The sequence below is a fragment of the Miniopterus schreibersii genome (assembly GCF_964146895.1).
Source record: "Miniopterus schreibersii genome assembly, chromosome: 10".
NCBI classification, from domain to species: Eukaryota; Metazoa; Chordata; class Mammalia; order Chiroptera; family Miniopteridae; genus Miniopterus; species Miniopterus schreibersii.
In genome coordinates this window covers 54304498-54322793 of record NC_138110.1, presented here as the reverse complement: position 1 = coordinate 54322793, position 18296 = coordinate 54304498, and the positions used below count along the sequence as shown (strand labels likewise).

The 18296-nt window shown below is 49.4% G+C and overlaps 1 protein-coding gene across 7 annotated transcripts in view; it reads right to left on the bottom strand.

Annotated features, from left to right (window-relative positions):
* The window catches only part of PTPRT (protein tyrosine phosphatase receptor type T), a gene marked incomplete at its 5' end in the record, with an annotated part of 804541 nt that overhangs the window by 473263 nt on the left and 312982 nt on the right, over window positions 1-18296 (bottom strand). For all 7 annotated transcript variants that reach the window (XM_081150334.1, XM_081150335.1, XM_081150338.1 and 4 more), the window contains one exon: window positions 6607-6781. In XM_081150334.1, the coding sequence (XP_081006460.1) occupies window positions 6607-6781 (175 nt within the window). The remainder of the gene's footprint in view (window positions 1-6606; window positions 6782-18296) is intronic.

Below are 18296 nucleotides of genomic sequence, written 5' to 3'. Positions count from 1 at the left end.
CGGGGTTGCCAGAGGTGGGGATGGGAGCTGTTTCAGTTAAGGTGACTCTTCTCAGAGGAGACTCTCTGAGAAGCTAATGTCTGAGCAGACACCACAGTGGACAAAACAAATGAGCCACATAATTACCTAAAAGAAAAACATTTCAGGCAAAGAGAACAGCAAGTACAAAGGTCCTGAGGTCAGAGCTATCTTGATGTGGTTCGAGGAAGATGGAATTGGCCAGAGTAGCTGGAGAAGAGAATGAGAGGACAGATACTGGGGTAGGGTGATCAGGAACCAGAGACAGAGAGGAGCCAGATCCAGAGATCATGTTAAGAAGGTTGGATTTTATTCTAAGTGTGATCGGAACTATTGGAGGGTTGAGAGCAAGGAAATACTATGATTTAAAAACTTGCTTTCAAATTATCACTCCGGCTGCTCCATGGAGGGCAGACCTCAGGGGCGTGAGAGTGGAGCATGGAGGAAGCTGGCATAGTCATCCAACTGAAAAAGGTGGGGGAGGGGTTGGGTTGGGGGTGGGTGTCCCATGCAGTGATCAGCAAACTGCCTGGCCAGGGAACCACATCCAGCCCACAGCCGGTTTCCGTAGATAAAGTTTTATTGGCACACCGTCACACTCACTCATTTACATATTGTCTACGGCTGCTTTACTGCAACTGCAGAGCTGAGCAATTGGAACACAGAGCTGCAACCCTGACTCTCGCGCCCTGCACAGGAGCGGTGTGCCAGCCCCTGGACAGCAGGGCGGTGGGGCGTGGCGGGTGCGGGCAGGCTCAGGACGCACGGTTTCAGGGCAGGGGCCAGGCCCCAGCCCAGGCTCTGCTCCCGCCTGCCCCTGCCTGCCCCCTGCCGCTGCGCCCCGCAGCCCCAGCTGCTCCTTCCTGCGCCCAAGGCTCCGAGTGGTCCGGGCTCTGCCTCTTCTGCGAGCACACAGGCCCGCCCACGCTGCTCCCACCGATGAGGCAGCGGCCAGCGGCCTGGGTCCCCTCCAAGGTGCAGCTGCTGCAGGGTCCCTGGAGCAGAAGCTGCTTCCATCTCCCAGGCCTTGTTATTTCAAAGAGTGCAGGCCAACTTCCCACTGTCATATTTGAGCCTCGATGACCGTGGGCTTTCTCCAAAGCCCCGGGTGCTCCCCTCTGTGTCCTGTACAACAAGCCAGAAGTGCCAGGAAGTTAACACCCCAGGAGCGGACCCCAACAACGAACAGTGGCGGTGAGGGTACAAATACCCTGACTCTCACGCCTCAGGAGTCTACCCTGGATCCCATGTTCCCCAGCAGCACTGAGCTCTAGATGCCCACAGTGGTCACTTGCTTGACAGTGCCCTTTAAGGACTGCCCTTCTCCCTGTCTCATCTCTCTGCACCCAAAGTAAGCCTCTTCCATCCAGTCCCTGTCAAGTTGGCTTCTGGGGGCCCTAGTCCCGTAAGCTTCTGACCTTCACTCCTCTTCCAAGGACAGGCTGTGCCTTCACCACAGCCACCTTCCTGACCATGGCTTTCCACCAGGCACAGGGAGGGTGGGGAGGAGAAGAGATGGATGCAGAGGCCCGGCCTCAAGAGCGTGTGTGCACCACTGTTGTGGACCCCGGGTAGCAGGGTCCCTCAGAGCCGCCTGACTGCCACAGAATAAAGCTCCCACTCTACTCTGCAAGTGTCCCCCTGCCTAGATTCCCAGCCTCCAACATGTCACCCACTCATGTCCCAGAACTGTGATCCAGGCTGTCCAGCTTGGATGGGACCACTCTTAGAAGCCTCAAAAGAATTTCCCAAACTGCATCAGTTGTTCACCCTCCGTATTTCCTCAGCTCACCCCCGAATACAGGGCCTCCCATGTTGGATTTTGTAAGAAATGTGGTATGAGAAAGAGCATGGTCTGAGGCTAGCTCTGCCACATACAAGCTGTGTGACCTTGGGAAAGTTACCTAACCTCTCTGAGCCACCACTCCCTCACTTGTACAAGGCAGATACTAACAGAACATGTATCAGAGTTGTAGACAGGATTAGTACGATCATGTATGAGGAGTCTGACACAAGCCAGATGCCAGGCATTATAGGTTTCTATCATTCTTTCCGCTACACAATGACCTCATTACACCACCTGACACTTAGCTGGGGCTCAATCAACTATTACACAAATGAACACAGAGACAAGTCAGCTACTCCAGCCATGAAATCTCTAAACCAGGGGCTGGAAACTCAAATGCCTAAAGCAATTAGACTAGTTACATGAGAAAAACAGGCCAAATGTGGGCAGTGATCGAGTGTGAAACACATGCCCCAGGATGGAGCAGCCACACTATCCAGCAGTGCCATCCCAGAATGCCGGCTCAATGTGGCCAAACCTGACACAATTTCAAGAGGAATTTAAATATTGGAACAAATTTTAAAAAAAAGGAAAAAAAAAAAAGGCAGTGCAACATAAATAAAGCATTTCTGAAAGTGATTTTGACTAATAGGCTGCATTTGGTGACATCAATCCCATTTCAGAGGAGAGGAGAGAGACCTGAAGGTGACTAAATTTAAATCTCTACGGTATAGCTTATCATTCCTTTAAGCAGGACATGGAAAAATGGACAATGTGCTCGGACACTACCCCTTAGTACGATAGTAAAATATGATTATGGAGAGTTACAGTTGTAACTGCATGCATGTCCACTTTGTGCCAAGATCTATACACATATTGTCTCCCTCTCATAAGGATCCAATTAGATATATTCACCCCCATTGAACAGATGAGGAAACTGAGGCCCAGAGTGAATACATGATGTGCCGGAAGTCAGGGAGACAACTGGGGCCAGGACTGAGATCGGAAGTGTCATGTGGTTATATCCAAAAATCCCTACTCTCAACACTACCAAGCTGCCCTGGCAGGAAGTCACATCATTACTTAAATCAGAGCATCTGACTCCAGCAGCAGTATTGTATTTCTGCTGGGCACTAATCCACACATTGATAAGAGGGTTCTGAGACCATGGTAGGCTGTTAAATGGAGCTGGAAGACAGATTTAAAAATCACTACCCACGACACATTTTTTTTTATGTTAGGGAATTTTCATCAGGACCACATCTGCATAACTTCAGTTGAAGAGAACTACATCCTTGGGATAAGTTAAGACGCCTTGAAATCAAAAACAGTTGGAGACCCAGAAATGAGGAGAGAATCAGCGCATTTGTGAACACTGGTCTGAAATAGGTAGGTCAGGGGGCCGGACTGTCAATTGAGCGAAACCTCAATTACAGAGCAATCCAATGTATGCCCAGGTACGGTATCGCAACTCAATAAACAGCCCTTCGGAATTAAGTAATTCCAATTTGCTTTCATTTCGATCTGTGTGTCGCGCTGAGAATTTGATATCACCTGCACTCAAATTAGGATGCTCACAATCTCAGGATAGCACATTAGCCGTGAGCAAGGCAGCCAAAAGCATGCCTGCTCAGGGAGCCAGAGGCCCAGGCTGGGCCTCCACTGCTCAGCCCAGTGCAAGAACCTGCCGTGAACAGCATCAGAGGGGCCACCAGATCCGGGCACCCCCTGGCACCAAGGGGCACAATGACTTCCCAACCTCAGCATGGCCCAAGTTCTGATGAATGATGCCAGGTGGAGTGGGGACCATATGGTTAGATGGCTGAGCGCAGGCATGACCAACTACTTTTCCTTGGTCCCCAGATTTCTGGCTCAGCGGTGGTGGATATGGGAAGAGACCCGGGGAGTCTGACCTAGTGTGCACTGCACAACTCAAATGTCCCCAAGCCCACTTGTTGGGCCCCAGCTTATATTTCCTCCCTCCCTTTCCTTATGTGCAGCATACAACTGTATGGGGAGAGAGCTCCACTTCGCGGAGGAAGCGTTAAATGATTTCCTCAAGGCCAGATAGACAGCAATTCAATCAGCACCTGGGTCAGGTGTCCTGCCCCTACCCACCCGCTGGCCTTTCACCACCTGGGACTTCTCACCTGGGAAATCCTACCCATGCCAGCAGGTTATTTTATGGAACAAACATTTTATAGGGAGGTGGGCCTGGCAGTGTTCTGGGAACTCCTCCATCCACGGTCTCAGTCTTCAGGACACACACCCTCTGAGGGTGGTGATCCTACATCTTCACTCCCAGGTGAGCTGGGAGAGGTCGATATTCAAGGTCACAGAGCTGGGACAAGATGGGGCAAGGATTCAAACCTGGGCACCCCGGCTCCCGAGCTCTTTCCTTTGAATTGGAACTGAATGAATGAAACCTGGAGAACAGCTGCCCGGGGGTGGCTCTCTTTCTGTGACAGCCCAGTGTCCTCTCCCTGCCCTGTTCACAAACATGGCCCGTGCACCGCTCCCTCCAAGCTGAACTCTGACCCAGGCTGCACAGCCAGCAAAGGATCAATCACTGTCCCGTCAACCCCGGCCACCCCTCCAAATAAAGACAATGATGCTTCATCATGGGACCCACATCCTGTCCCAAAGGCCTCTGCATTTGGCCTTCCAGACCTCTTCCCCCACAACTGAGGACAGAGGGAAAGAAAAATACACACGTTTTCTGGTTCCATCTGTCTGATGTAGAACCAAGTTTGCACCCAGCAGGTGTAAGGTGCTCGCAAGATCGTGGAGAGCATGAGACAACACAGTCCACGGTCCCCCAGGTCTTCTATTCTAGTGTGGGAGGCCACCGTACAACAGGTACAATGAGCGCTCTGGAGGGGACGGCTCAGGAAATTACATATTCATTGAGGACCTGGAAGGGCTACAAAGGCCACTCGTCACAGAAATCAATCTATTGGCACAAAAAAACCCAAAGATAGGAGCCTAATGCAATAGAAATGATGGTTTCTTTTATATAGTAATGGCACTTGATATCAACAATTTTAAAGATTTTTTCCCCTCATAGTTGTTTTGTTCATGACTGGCTAATTTGTTGATCTCTAGCCTAAGTGTTCAGGGCATTATGGTGAAAATGAATTCCTGCTGAGGCCAATAATCCATTCACTCATCCATCATTCAGCAAATATCTTAAGGTTGAGCCTTATGAAATGAAGGATTGTGCAGGTCCAAACAGTTGAACACGCGATTTCACACGGTTCGGCGTGCCCAGCCCTTGGGCCAGGCCCTCCACTGAGCTCCAGGGACTTACTGTCAACCATGAATTGAACAGAAGATGCCCCTCTTTTCACAGAGCTTATATCCTGAAGGGAGAGGCAGGAAGTTACCAGGTAAACAAAGGAAAATTATCATTTTGAAGTGTGATAGTGCCACATAGAAAAAGCAGAAAAGGCACCAGGGTGATGTAAAAGAATGAAGTCAATCACCACAGTGGGGCTGGGGAAGGAGATTCAGGGAAATTCTCTCACAGGAGTTGACGTGATGACACCCAAGCCGAGCCAGATGGTCAGCCACACGCATATACATCAAGAGCCAGGACAGCCCAGGACAGAGAATCCCAGACTGCAAACCCCAGTCTGGTCCAGGCCGGGCTGCCAGTTCCATGGAGGCAGCGAAGAGGGGTCAGGGGTTTCATACCAACCCATCCCTGGGCCAAGGAGACCCGCTCGGGAGCCTTCTGGGGAGGTGGGGGGTGGGAGATGATGTCAATGTGTTCGTTCACCTTCAAGCGCACCAGGTACCATTCTACAGCAAGCATAAGCACAGCCTCATTATTTCATGCACTAAATTATGCTATATGAAAATTTTAATCGCTGAGCATAGCGCTGGAAAGCGAGTGCATTCATATGCTACTGTTGCCAGTGTAACCTGTCAAACCGTTTTCTGCAAAAGCAATATTGCAAAACAAAGAAAAATCCAGAATTAATGCTCACGCTCTTCGGCCTACCAACCCTACCCCCAGGGAATTTATCCAAGGAAATAACCTGGTTCAGTGGAATAAAAACGCTCTCTTCAGAAGGCGCCACTGAGGTGTTAATTGTTGCACGCACAGAGGAGAGACGTGAAAACAAGACCCCTGGAATGACCTCCGTGACTACAAGCGGGGAGACGTGAAAATGCTGGGTGATTCACTTTAGGAAGCAGTGTACACCCATTAAGCATGCTAACAAAGCTCACACAGACTTTCCAGAATAAACGGGACTTGCAGCTCCTGGAAAGAGGCAGCAAAGGAAGCAGCGTGCATGCCTAACGGGAGGCGTATCGAGGATATGTCAAGGTGAACAAGAAAACTGAAAAGAATTAAATCAGGGCCAGTGAGGCAAAGGATTATTTATTTCAAAAGTCCTTCCAAAATATTATCATTATATCGTGTTTTCAATATAAGAATCCCTGAGAAACGATTGTACTCTCTGAACACTAGAGCAGAGCGCCACCAAACACAAGGACACGGATTCCTTCTAACTGTAAGGGCAGAATAAAGCCGAACGCGGAGGCGGCTTCCACGCCTTGTACCCACAGACTGTCACTTAGGGGTCCTGCACGGGAGACCCAACTTTGAAAAGCAATGCGATACCACGTGATTTTCCAATAGCGGCTCCCTTTTTGGAGCGTGGGATCGGAAGTTGTGTCTTATGCTCCCGAATGGGAGGAGGGCTAGCAGCAGAGGAGAAAACCCCGTAAGGCCTCCTTTGCAAGGGTGGAGCCAAGAAAGCCCCTGATACCCGCCGAGCCGTGGCACTCACCTTTCACGATCAGCTCGGCGTAGTTGGACACGCCGGAGCCACCGTCGGAGCGGATCACGCAGCGGTATTTGCTCACACTCCGCTGGGCAGTGTCTGCCACACTGACAGTGGCCGAGAAGCGCCTGTGGTTGACCACGCGGGTGACCATGAGAGCCGTGTCCCTGCCGTTCCATTGCTGCAGGACAGAGGAAGTGGGGAGAGGAGAAATATCATCACGTGCTCCTGGGTGACCTGGAGCATAGAGGCTCCAACCATCCCAGGAAGGGGTTGGGCCTGACTTTCTATAAGAAGGAGTTTCCATGGCCGGCTTTCAGGAGAGATCTGATTCAAGAAGAAACATTGCTGGTGAGCTGATTAAAGAGGGCCGATGCCTGGTGGTAAGAAGAGAGGGCACAGGCCCCTTCCAAACACCTGGCTTCTTGCTCAGCCAGCATCCGGGGATTGGGCCTTAGCCCCTTAACCTTCCTCCCATTTTCCTTCGTCTCTTAAGCAGGACCCACAGGGTTCCTCCAAAGACAGACTCAGACAGATTAGTGAAAATCCAACCCAGGAAGTGATCAAAAACAGCCTGGCCCCCAGTCCCATGCTAGGGTCCTGATACCCCAAACACAGGCTCTGGGTCCCACCCCTACCAAGGACCAACCCCAGCTTAGAGTGTGAATGGAGGCTTTTCAGCACCTCCCCTGGGTGGCAAAGGCTCTTCCCTCTGCCTGAGACCTCCTGTGTCCCTAGGGACACTCCCTCTCTCTTAAAACTCAGTTCAGCTCATCACCATCTCAGGTAAGTTCCCCCGATTCCCGTCACACCACTTTCTGGAAGCTATTCACTCTCTGTATATGGCACAAGCTTCCCACGCATTTTTGCCTACAAGTGCTTCCCACTGTGGATTGTGAGCTCCTGAGAGCAGGGCTTTGGTCTTTTCATCTCCAGCACCGTGCCCAGAAACCTCTCGACATGACAGGCACTTCTAGAATCAAGGTGACTACACAAGCATTTTTGTCTTTCCCTTCCTGAATCTTGGAGGTGATATTTTGAATTTGAAGGAGATCATTTCACAAGCAACAGGTGATAAAAACTGGTAAGACACAAGCATGAGGATGCAGTTTGAGTGAAAATTTACTAAGCACCTACTATGCGCCAGACCCTGACTCTCCTTTTTCACCCTCACAGCTTTGTTTCAGGCGTCCATTATTGCTGCTCTTAGAGGAACTCACTTGGCAGCGAGGTTAAATAAATATGTAGAGCAAATAAGTCCCTTGTCCAGGTTGTCCAACTTCAAGCCAAGCATTCTTTTCACTGAGACCTTCTCGTGACTGCCTGCATTAATTTTTTTTTTTTTTTCCAAAAGTAAGATGGACTGTTTTAATTGCCTGGTTGGAGTTAGGGAAGCCTTGTGATTTATAAGTTTCCCCATGTCCCGAGTCTTCCGAGATGCACTCTTCATCACCACTTCCTGCACAAAGTGAAAGTGCCACCCCATGGGTGACCCACCTTCATCCATGTCATCTCCCATCGCCCCCGTCAGTGATGTGTCAGGACTGGGACACAAGACGGGTAAGTCACCGTGCTCAGCTGTACCGAGCAATTGAGGTGGGACAGCAGGGGAGGGCAGTGAGCACGAGGCCACGAAAGATGGAGTAACCAAGGCATCCATGGGACCTGCTCAGACTGGACAGCCTGATTGCAATCTTTTACTTTTTTGGCATCCCCTGGACTTTCTGCCTCTACCATGTCTTTCTTTTATACTTGAAAATAAGAAAACTAGTTGTATTTTTAAAAAGCCACAGCAGTATGAGAGGTAGTCACAACCCCTCCCATACCAGAAGCTGCGCAACAGGATGTGTAGAAACAAAGGAAAAGAGAGGAAATGGAAGGGGAAGGAAAGTCACTGGGGCTGAACCTGCCAACCACCTGCCTCATGGTGCAACTAGAATCAAACGCTGAGAACTTCCCAGGCTCCAAACACAGCTCCCTTCCCACAATCTGCAAATAGGAAAGTAGAGGAAATTCTGGGAAACTACAGGGATGCACCCTGATTTGAGGAAGAGCTGGCCGCATGTATGGGAGGGCCTGGGAAGAGTTGGAGTCGCCAAAGAGCCCATTTCCCCACTGCTGAGCAAGCCCCGCAGGGCCACCTTGGCGGGTACGAGTGAGTGAGTGATGAGTGAGGGGTGGGTGTCTTCTAACCTGACCTGCTTATAAGAGCATGGACACTTTGTTCTTTCTTTTATAAGCTAATAGTGACTGCACGCTATTATAGGCTGTTTCACATGCCTTCTCATTAATTCCTCATAAAAACCCAGAAGGGGGGCACACAGTGTCTTGTATAAACAAGGAAGCTGAAGCTCAGAGACGTGGAATCACCAGCCCGAGTCTGCACAGCTTGGAAGGGGCACCGCTGGGATTTGAACGCAGGGCATCGGGCTTCAGAGCCTGCGCACCTGCGTAGCTCTAATGTGGGGGAACTACTTCCCCATCACTCACCCCCTCGAGCACCCCCAGTCCCAAATGCGGGAGAGTATGGGTAATGGGTGTGACCAGGATCCACCTATTTTGCTATAAAAAAGGGACAGTGACAGGAGGTGGAGGGAGGAATGTAGCGTAGCAGGTGAGAGGCAATAAACAAAAACGTGCATGCCCCAACCAGACAGCTCAGGAGACACAGGACTTTCTCAGACATCCCAGGCTTTGAACAGGCAAGAAATCTACGGGATCAAAGAGGAGAAACCAAGAGTAATACTGACACATGGGCTCTAAGAAACATGAGCTAAGAGGCGAGTTGCTTAAGGAAATGCACAGAAAAGAAAACAGACCTTGAGGGGCCAAGGGAAGACTTACAGGAAGCAAACGCTGCCTCGTGCAGATTTCAGGACGGCACTAGATGATTAGTCGCAGGACCAGCGCTGCAGAAAATCAGTGACTTGAGAACAGGCTTGGAAAAAAGACCCAGAGAGCCAACGAGCAAAGATGAAAGGAACTGGAGAGACCATTGATGAAGGGAAGGGAGACCAGACAGCTACCTGCCGTGTAAGTAGCCGGCGCCCCGAGGAGGAGCCGAACGAGAGGAGCTCCGCTCACAGCCCGAGGAACAGCGGGCGCTTCCCTGACCCAGAGCGCCAAAACCTTCGGCTCGAAACGGCCCGCCGACCACCTGGCAAAATTTATGAAAACCGGGGTAACGGAGGTATATGTTCATAATATGGACTAGTAAGGAAAAGGAAGTATATAAAAATCCAGATAAAAAAAGCATGTGCCATAATAAATACATAAACCAATGTGGCCTAAAACTCCTCACCTGCCATCGTTTCCAAATCTAAGGCACCCTCTCCTGGATACGGCTCGTCCCCCAGTGTCACAGGAGAGCTCCGGGGAGACTACGGTTATTTAGATACTTGTAAGAGGACAGGAAGGGAGCAAGGGAAAGACAGGACAGGACCTGATCGTAAAACACAGAACCAAATGTTCCATTTGTGCAAACCTGGGCTGGCGATTTATTTCACTGAGCTTCAGTTTCCTCACATATACAATGGACTTGATCCCGGTGTCCACTTTATGGCGTTATTAGGACGAATAAATGGGAAGGCGTATGAAACGCTCAGCACCTGAGGGCATAGTCTGGCGTTAGTGGAGCTCTCTCCAAATTAGCCACGAAATTAGCCACGAAAGTAGGGTAAGCAGGATAATGCCCCCCAAAGATGTCCACATCCTAATCCCTGGAACCTGTGAATATGTCTGTCACCTTCCTTGGCAAAAGGGTCTTCAAAGATGTGATTAAGGATCTTGAGGTCCCAGTATAATCACAAGGGACCTTATGTGTGACAGAGGGAGGCAGAGGGGACAGAGTCAGAAAAGATGTAGTGACAGAAGCAGAGGTCAGAGTGACAGGATTGATGGCTTCAAGATGAAGGAAGGGGCCACAAGCCAAGGGACTGGGGCAGCTTCCAGAAGCTAGGAAAGGGACAGGAAGGGGTTCTCTCTCTGAGCCCCCGGAAGGAACACAGCCCAGCCAACACCTCGGTTTTAGCCGAGTAAAACCCAGTTCTGACTTCTGACCTCCACAACTGTCAGGTAATAAATCTGTGCTGTTTCAAGCCACTAGATTTGTGTAATCTGCTACATAAGCAATGAGAAACTAATATAAAGAGCAAAGGGCTGATTAAGTGCAAAACATTCATTTTTCACATTTAGTTTAATCTTTATTTTGATGTCTCCTCCAGAATTAGTTACTTTTCTTGTTCATGATGGCAGAGCCAGCAGGACCGGAGAGAATTAAGGGCATCCTCCTGAACAATTCACATCTTTCTGTTTAGCTCCTAAACCACCAGGCTTTCTCCCATTGAAGGATAGGAAATTGCAGGTTGTCTTATAAAATCTCTAGAAAATAGGCCTTTGATAATCACACTTGTCATATTGGGAGCAGCCAGCAGCAGGACAGGGACGAGCAGGAGGGCCCAGGGCCACGAGAGGAAACGGCGCTGTGACGGACCGTGGGCGAGGAGACATGAAGGGCAAGTCCAGAGAGACGAGCCCAGATGGAAGGTCAAGGCGGACGAGCAGTGACCCAGGAGCCCAGAAACAGAGACCAGCAGGGATTCTGGAAGATCAGCGATGGCGAGAGGCTAGGACGCCAGAGCCCTGTGGCGACGTGGAGAAGGGACTCAAGTAGCACAAGTGTATAAGAAGCCCAGGTCCCAGCCACTGTCTCCGCCCCAGACCGAGGCAGAAGAGAAACTGCAAGGGGAGAAAGCAAGAGGGGGCGGTCATTAAGCAGGAAAGAACTGAGATCCAGGCCCATGGGTGCTGAGCAGGTTTGAGTGGACACGGGGGGCGTAGAGCAGGCGCTGTGCCAGGAGCTGAAGGGGACCACAGCCCAGAGACAAGGTGGGGAGCAAACCTTCCCAACCAAGACGCAAGTGCCATGTAAACGCGCAGGGATGTGAACGGGGGATGCTAGGAAAGAGGGGGACAGCGAAGGGAAAAGCCAGAGAGAAGCAGGCAAGGATGATGCGGGGGGGGGGGGGGGGAGTCCTTCTTAGGCCCGTGTCACCACTCTGGCTCATGAAATTTCTTCTGGCTCCTGTAATCTTTTTCAGACGCAAGTATATCCTTGCTCTGAAATTTCAGGGCTCACTTCCTTCCCTCTTGTGGCAGGTCTTTCAGACCTATGTCAGCTGCGCTAAATCAGAATCACCTTCTAGCCCCTCTGAGTCGAGGAGCCAACGGAATACATTTCCCAGTGGGCACCAATCATAGTGTCTTAGGTCAGGCTTCCCAAAGCAGGGTCTGAGACACGGTGACTTACTGGGAGCCCTCAGGAGACAGGGGTGAAGGACAGGGGGCGGCAAGGAGCTGAGCAAGGATGTCTAGCCTCAGTCCGACCCCACGGGAGCTCTGGAGCATGAAATGAACCACAGAGCTGACCCACCTTGAGACAAGGAGCCAGCACTGAACCCCATGGCAGTCAGGCACTGGCCATGGCCTGCCAAGTGAGGGGAGGAAGAAACTTCCCATTTGACCCAGGGCGCAGGAGCTGTGAGCCTTTAGCAGCCAACAGGCACAGTGTCCAGGGGTTGGGGGCGCGGAGTCATAAAGGATGCTATAAACACACTGACAGCACCCATCCTACCCAGCACTCCCCCATCTCTGCCCCCTCCTCCAGTACCTTAGGCATGGGGGTGTCCGGAAATCCCAGGAGCCACTGCCTCATTTGCTGATAGTCTGCGCCAAGATCTGTGTCATAAAACAATGGGGCTGGAACTGACCCCCATAGAACACTGACGACAGGGGAAAGCTGAGCACCCTGAACTAGCACACTCTTCCTCTGAAAAGGCACGATATCTCCCACGAACAGAGTCCCATAACTGAGTTTGATAAATGTGTTGTTTAACTTAATGAGACTTGTCTGAGCATTTATTTAGTAAAAGTCACATTTGCACGTGCTTGGTCTGTGCTAGGCACTGTGTTAACTGGCTTACAAGATGGAATTCACTTAATGCTTTTAAAATCCCTAGAAAAGTGCTTTGCCGAGGGTGGTTCCTGGGCCGGCTGCATCTGCATCACCTGGGAATTGTTTGAAATGCAAATTTTAAAGAGAATTCAGGGGCTGATATCCATTTGTAGATGTTGTTTATCAGGCTTAGTAGTCTGAGGGTTCCCCCCCTTTTTTTATTCTATTATTGATCACACTGAAAATGTACTCATTATTTAACAAAACAGAAAATGAGAGAGCCTAGCCTGTGGAAAGCATAATTTCTTTTGCCCAGAGAAATTTACAGGCTGGGTGAAGATTGCAACAAAATAGCATAAAGGGTAAAACATAGCTGAGCATTGAAATACCGAACTTCATGCAGGAAAACAGTGCTGGCGTGGAAAAAGCAATACTCTTAGAATGATCTAGAGCAGTGTTTCTCAAAGTGTGGTCCCCAGGCCCCCCTTCACTGGTGTTAGGCTTGCCGAGGAGGAACACAGGCCAGATGAGAAGGTCAGGGGGATTTTTTAGGGCTTCTGAGTACAGATGGGCTGAGCTCCAAATGGCATCAGCCAGGAGTGTGTGGGGAGGAAGTCTCTCTATAGGGTGTAGGGCAGGAACTTAGCAAGGGTACCAACGAGGCTGTTGCTAGAGTTCATCTAAAGGTTACTTTCTCAAGCAGGGAGCAGAAAGTTACTTTGCATAAGGAACAAAATGAATATAGGGGAAAGGTACATTCTCACGCAAAAGTTACTTTCTCATGAAGGGGAGGGGTAAGCCCTCAGGAACATGAAGTTTCTGTCCAAACCTAATAACTGGCACCCTGGGAATGTGTCAGAAATGCAGATCCTCAGGTCCCAGCCCTGATCTAATAAATCAGGAACTCAAGGGGTGGCACCACGCCATGTTTTAACAGATCCTCTTGGTGATTCTGGTGCATGATAAAGCATGAGATAGGTCCTGTTAATACTCCTGTTTTACAAATGAAGAAACTGAAGCAGAGAGGTCAAGCAAACGTTGTCTGTTTTCTTTTCCAAAGGCCCTGTCTGCTTGCCACACTACGTGCTCATGGGGCTGAACCCGCCCAGAAGGCGAACCTTTTTCCAATTCAGCCACCCAGGGGGCACACGTGTTCTCCATTGAAAAGGGCACTCTACAGGTGAATCCGTGGTCCCGCTCTCTCTTCTATTCTCTCTCTTTTAAAACAACTCGAATTCCACCTTCCCGTAGTCTGTTCTATGTGGGGTAAACGGTCTTAGTTTGAAAGCACACACTCTTTGCAAGAGCAGGGGTTGCAAATCCCCACTTGAATATTCCTGACCCTAGCACACGTGCTTCCCTCCAGCCCCGGGCCAGGCCTCTCGACTTTCAGGAGCCACCCAGAGAGAGAGACAGAGAAGCGCCCGGTGCCACGGGGAGCGTGCCGTGTCCACGGTACCCGATTAGCTACCAGGGTATCTACAATGGCCTCACCGTTTTGCAGTTCCCCATCCTCTCTGCTCCGTGTGTCACGACACAACTCCCTTCACAAAGAGGTAAGGCAGGGCCCGCGAAGCGGCTGCGGTCAGTTCAGAGCGCGCAGGCCCAGAGCGTGCAGGCCCCTAACTGGCCTACGGTGGGCAGATGGGAAGCACCGGCCCTTCAGCAGAGGAGAGCCTGCCTTCCGCGTGCTGGGCTGAGCTTAGCTTCTGGCATTTTTTAAAAAAAGAAAAGTAAAATAAGGCCCAGCATTTGCAGCTGAAAATTGCTCTAATTGCTCCAGAAATCTCCTGGCTAGATAATGTTTAGGTAAAATTCCCACACTTCCTAATGAATATTCTTCTCTTTGAGTCACACTGTTTCAACGGCATGGTATTTGGAAACACGCTTAAGCCTGGCCTATTGATTCTCTTAAGACCATACTTGTACCTCTCTGGCGGTCTCTAAAGAATAGCTTTTGATTACTCTTTATTAAATGTTAAGAGAAATATAAGTGGACAGAAATCATTTTTGATTAGCTGCGCTGAAGCACTGCCAAGGGCCCGCTGGCTGCTCGCTGGGGGTTGATTTCTGGGTTCAGAGTTTCTGCCGAGTCAGGAGGGTCCTGGCATCAGCCCCAGGGGGAGCCTGGCCGTAACCCTGAGCAAAGAGGGTGAGCGCGTGGGGAAGGGCCTGCCCATGCGCCATCTCCCAAAGCGGTACAATCCCCCTTTGGCTATTTCCAGTTCACGTCACAGAATTCCGCTCGAAGGCCACGTCTCTCTAGAGCACTTATCTGATACTTGTAGCCTCCCCGCCCTCCCTGCTCCCTACTCAGTAGACCCTTCTTTCCCTTGGTAGCCTGGTCACGTGGGTAATGAAATATTTAACCCTGTGGTCAGTTGCTTAATGTCTGTCTCCCCTGCCAGAAGGTAAACGCTGAGAGCAAGAAGCAGGTCGGCCTTGCTCAACACCCTCTCTCCAAGCTCCTGTGCACTGGGGCCAGGACAAGCGAGAACCAAAACCTGAAGCGTGTGGACTGAGGGTGGGCAGAGGGAAGACACTGATGCAAAGGCAGGAGAGAGCAGAGGAGGGAAGAGTGAGTGTGAGAGGGGGGTTTCCAGGTGAGAGTCGGCTAGAGGTGAGCTGCACAGGTGGGGGGGGGGGGAGGCATGAGGGGCAGATGAATTTGAGAGAATGCAGCCTCCCAGGAATTCAAAGCCCAGCTGGATTTTCACGCCCTGGGCTGTTCTAAAGGAGCTGTTCTTTTTTTCATCTGGGGTACCTGCAGGTGAAAAGAAGGAAAGACAAAGCACGTGGTGATGGTGCCGTGGCTTTGTAAATGCACCAAAACCATCGAATTGTAGACTTACAAAACTAATGGTTTGTAAATTATATCTCAACAAAGATATTAAAAGAGATTAAGGTTTCCTAAGACAGGGTCCCTTGGCTATGACACCGACCTGCTGTATGAAGACCCCACCTAGATCCAGCCTCATATCATCCCCACAGAACTGGGGGGAGAGGGAGAGACAAGAAAAACTGTTGCAAACATGAAGCTCATGCTGCTTGAGGTGGGTGAATCATAAAGTGCTTCGTCTCTGACCCGGGAGACTCACATCTCCTGACAACATCTATGAAACCTGCAGCCTAATTCATTAGCTTGCAAATAAGGTAAAATCTCAGGCCCCCTTCATAGATGTTGATGTATGATTTCATTGAATCAAGAGGGCAGGAAGACTTTCAAGAGGGGAGCATCATCAAACACTAAAGGAATCAAATATAAGGACTGATAATAACATCATCATCATCATAATAACAATAAACACCCTTGGCTTTAGCAACAAAGAAAACTCTGGTGACCTCCGTGTTTTGGGAAGAGGTGGGGACTGCAGAAAGCCCACTGCAAGTGTAGACACCACATTCAATACATGTGGCTGAGAAAGGTGGAGACAAGCAAGAAGGCGACTAGAGGGGAGGAACTTGAAAACTATTCCAAGGGTATTTTTATTTCATTGACTTTTTAGATTTGAGAAACTCAAATCTATTTAAGAATCTAGTACAGTGCAAATGAGAGGCCTGTAAATATGTGCTAAACATGACTTATTTTGATAGAAAGCCATCTGTACGGAAAGAAAGGCTGGAGCGGTGACTCAGGATGACCCACAAGGTGGGCGTGGAAGGGTGAGCCCAGGACTTAGGAATATGACACAGACCAAGGCTGCCTCCACCAGCATGACCTGCATGACTCTGACCTGTGCCACTCGCTCACCCCTCTAAGGCTCAGCCTCATCTACACTCATCTACACAATGGGCTAGAAATAATACCTACCTGTGAGACAGGTTAGGAGAATTAAATACATCATATGTGTAACCACTCAATAAACATCAGCTATAAGAAGTATTATCAATAATTTATCAGTATTGTTTAGCAATGGCGAGGCCACTAGGTTTTCAACAGAAGCCCCACAATGCAAGAGCCACCTGATGCAGGCGCAAGGGGAGGAGCTGCCTCCAGAACACCCGGGAGTCAGCATTCGCCCTGCTGGGAGCGGGCAAACAGGGTTGCTGGGAGATTTGCTGCAGCCAGGACCGATGTGTCTGCTTATCTCCTCAGCCTGGTGTAGCTGCTGTCGAGCTGATGTGCTCGCCGGGCAGGAGCTTTTTCCTGCCAGATTAGGGTCTGTGCCCTGTTCAATGCCTGCAATTTGCGATTTACAATTTGTCTAAACACATACACTGCCCCTGCTGAGATCTGTGCAGAGCATTTAGAAACATCGCCTTATTTCTGAGACTCTTAAAATGTTATTTGTTGTAAAAACCCCTGGTGGAGCAAATCCTTTGTAGGGATGCCTGGAAATGAGCCCTGCAGTGGGGATGATAGGGCCTGCTCTGGAGCCCCTGAGAAGTGTGAGCATGGCCCCCGTGGGCCACAGTCTTCCACAGAGACTGGGTGACAAACGAAACACTTCTAAAGCCCCTCATGGATGAAAAGTATCCAACGGTGGCGATGAAGGTATGGGCAAAACCCAAGGGTAATTTTACCTGTAGCCTCAAAGGGGGGGGGTCTGTGCTGCCCCCACTGAGGAATTCGCTACCCCAAAGCCCTGCTAAGGCTTCCTACCATCCTTAGAATATTTTTGACCATTTTTCTCATTTTAATAGCATTTTCCTGTTTATATTAGTTACCTATATTCATTTTAGTGTATTTAGATGAAACAGAACAGAGATAAAAATAAAAGCATACATAATCTACCATCACAATCAATGCCTAAATGTCTTGATATGTGTCTCATAGTGTTATATGTGTGTATGTGTACAAGCATGTACACATTTGTGTTTACAAATATGTGGATATATATGTGTATACAGTTGTCCCCCCCTATCTGTGGGGGATTAGGTATAAGACCCCAATGGATGCCTGAAACCGTGGATAGTACTGAACCCCATATACACTGTTTTGTCACAGATACATATCTTTTCACTTACAGGAAGTACTTTACAGCTTCTCTTTGGCATATTCAAATTACCGGCATCTCTGCTCTTGAGCTTTGGGGCCATTATTGAGTAAAATGAGAGTAACTTGAACACAAGCACTGTGATATTGAGACAGCCAACCCCATAATCAAGACAGCTACTAAGTGACTCACAGGTGGGTAGGGTATGGAGCATGGACAGGGTGGACAAAGGAGTGACTCACAGCCTGCGTGGGACAGAGCAGGAATGCTAGAGATTTCATCACACTCCTCAGAAAGGCATACAATTTAAAATGAATGAATTGTCTATTTCTGGAATTTTCCATTTAATATTTTAGGACCACTGTTGACCACAGATAACTGAAACTGTGGATAGAGGGGGGACTGCTGTATATGTTTGTTTGCTCATAAAAATGAATACATTGAACATATTAATTGTTTTATAACTTGCTCTTGTCACCTAAATACATATGGGAGAATATCATGAGATGGACTTCTATAACCGGATATGTAATGACACCATTCCAGCATTCACTTACTCAGTCCCTTTTGCTGGACATGTGGGTTGTTCTCAGCTTGTCCCTCTGTTGAACACACTGGCAGATAATTTTTTTCCTGTCTCTGGTTATCTTCCTGAGTAAATTCCCATATGTAAAATTACTTGCTGGAAAAATGTGCACATTTAAGGTTTTAGATATCTATCGCCAAATTACCTTCTAGGAAACGTGCCCACATGCATTCCTGTGCTGCATGCTAATCCAGTCGGTACAGTTACACCTACTGTACCC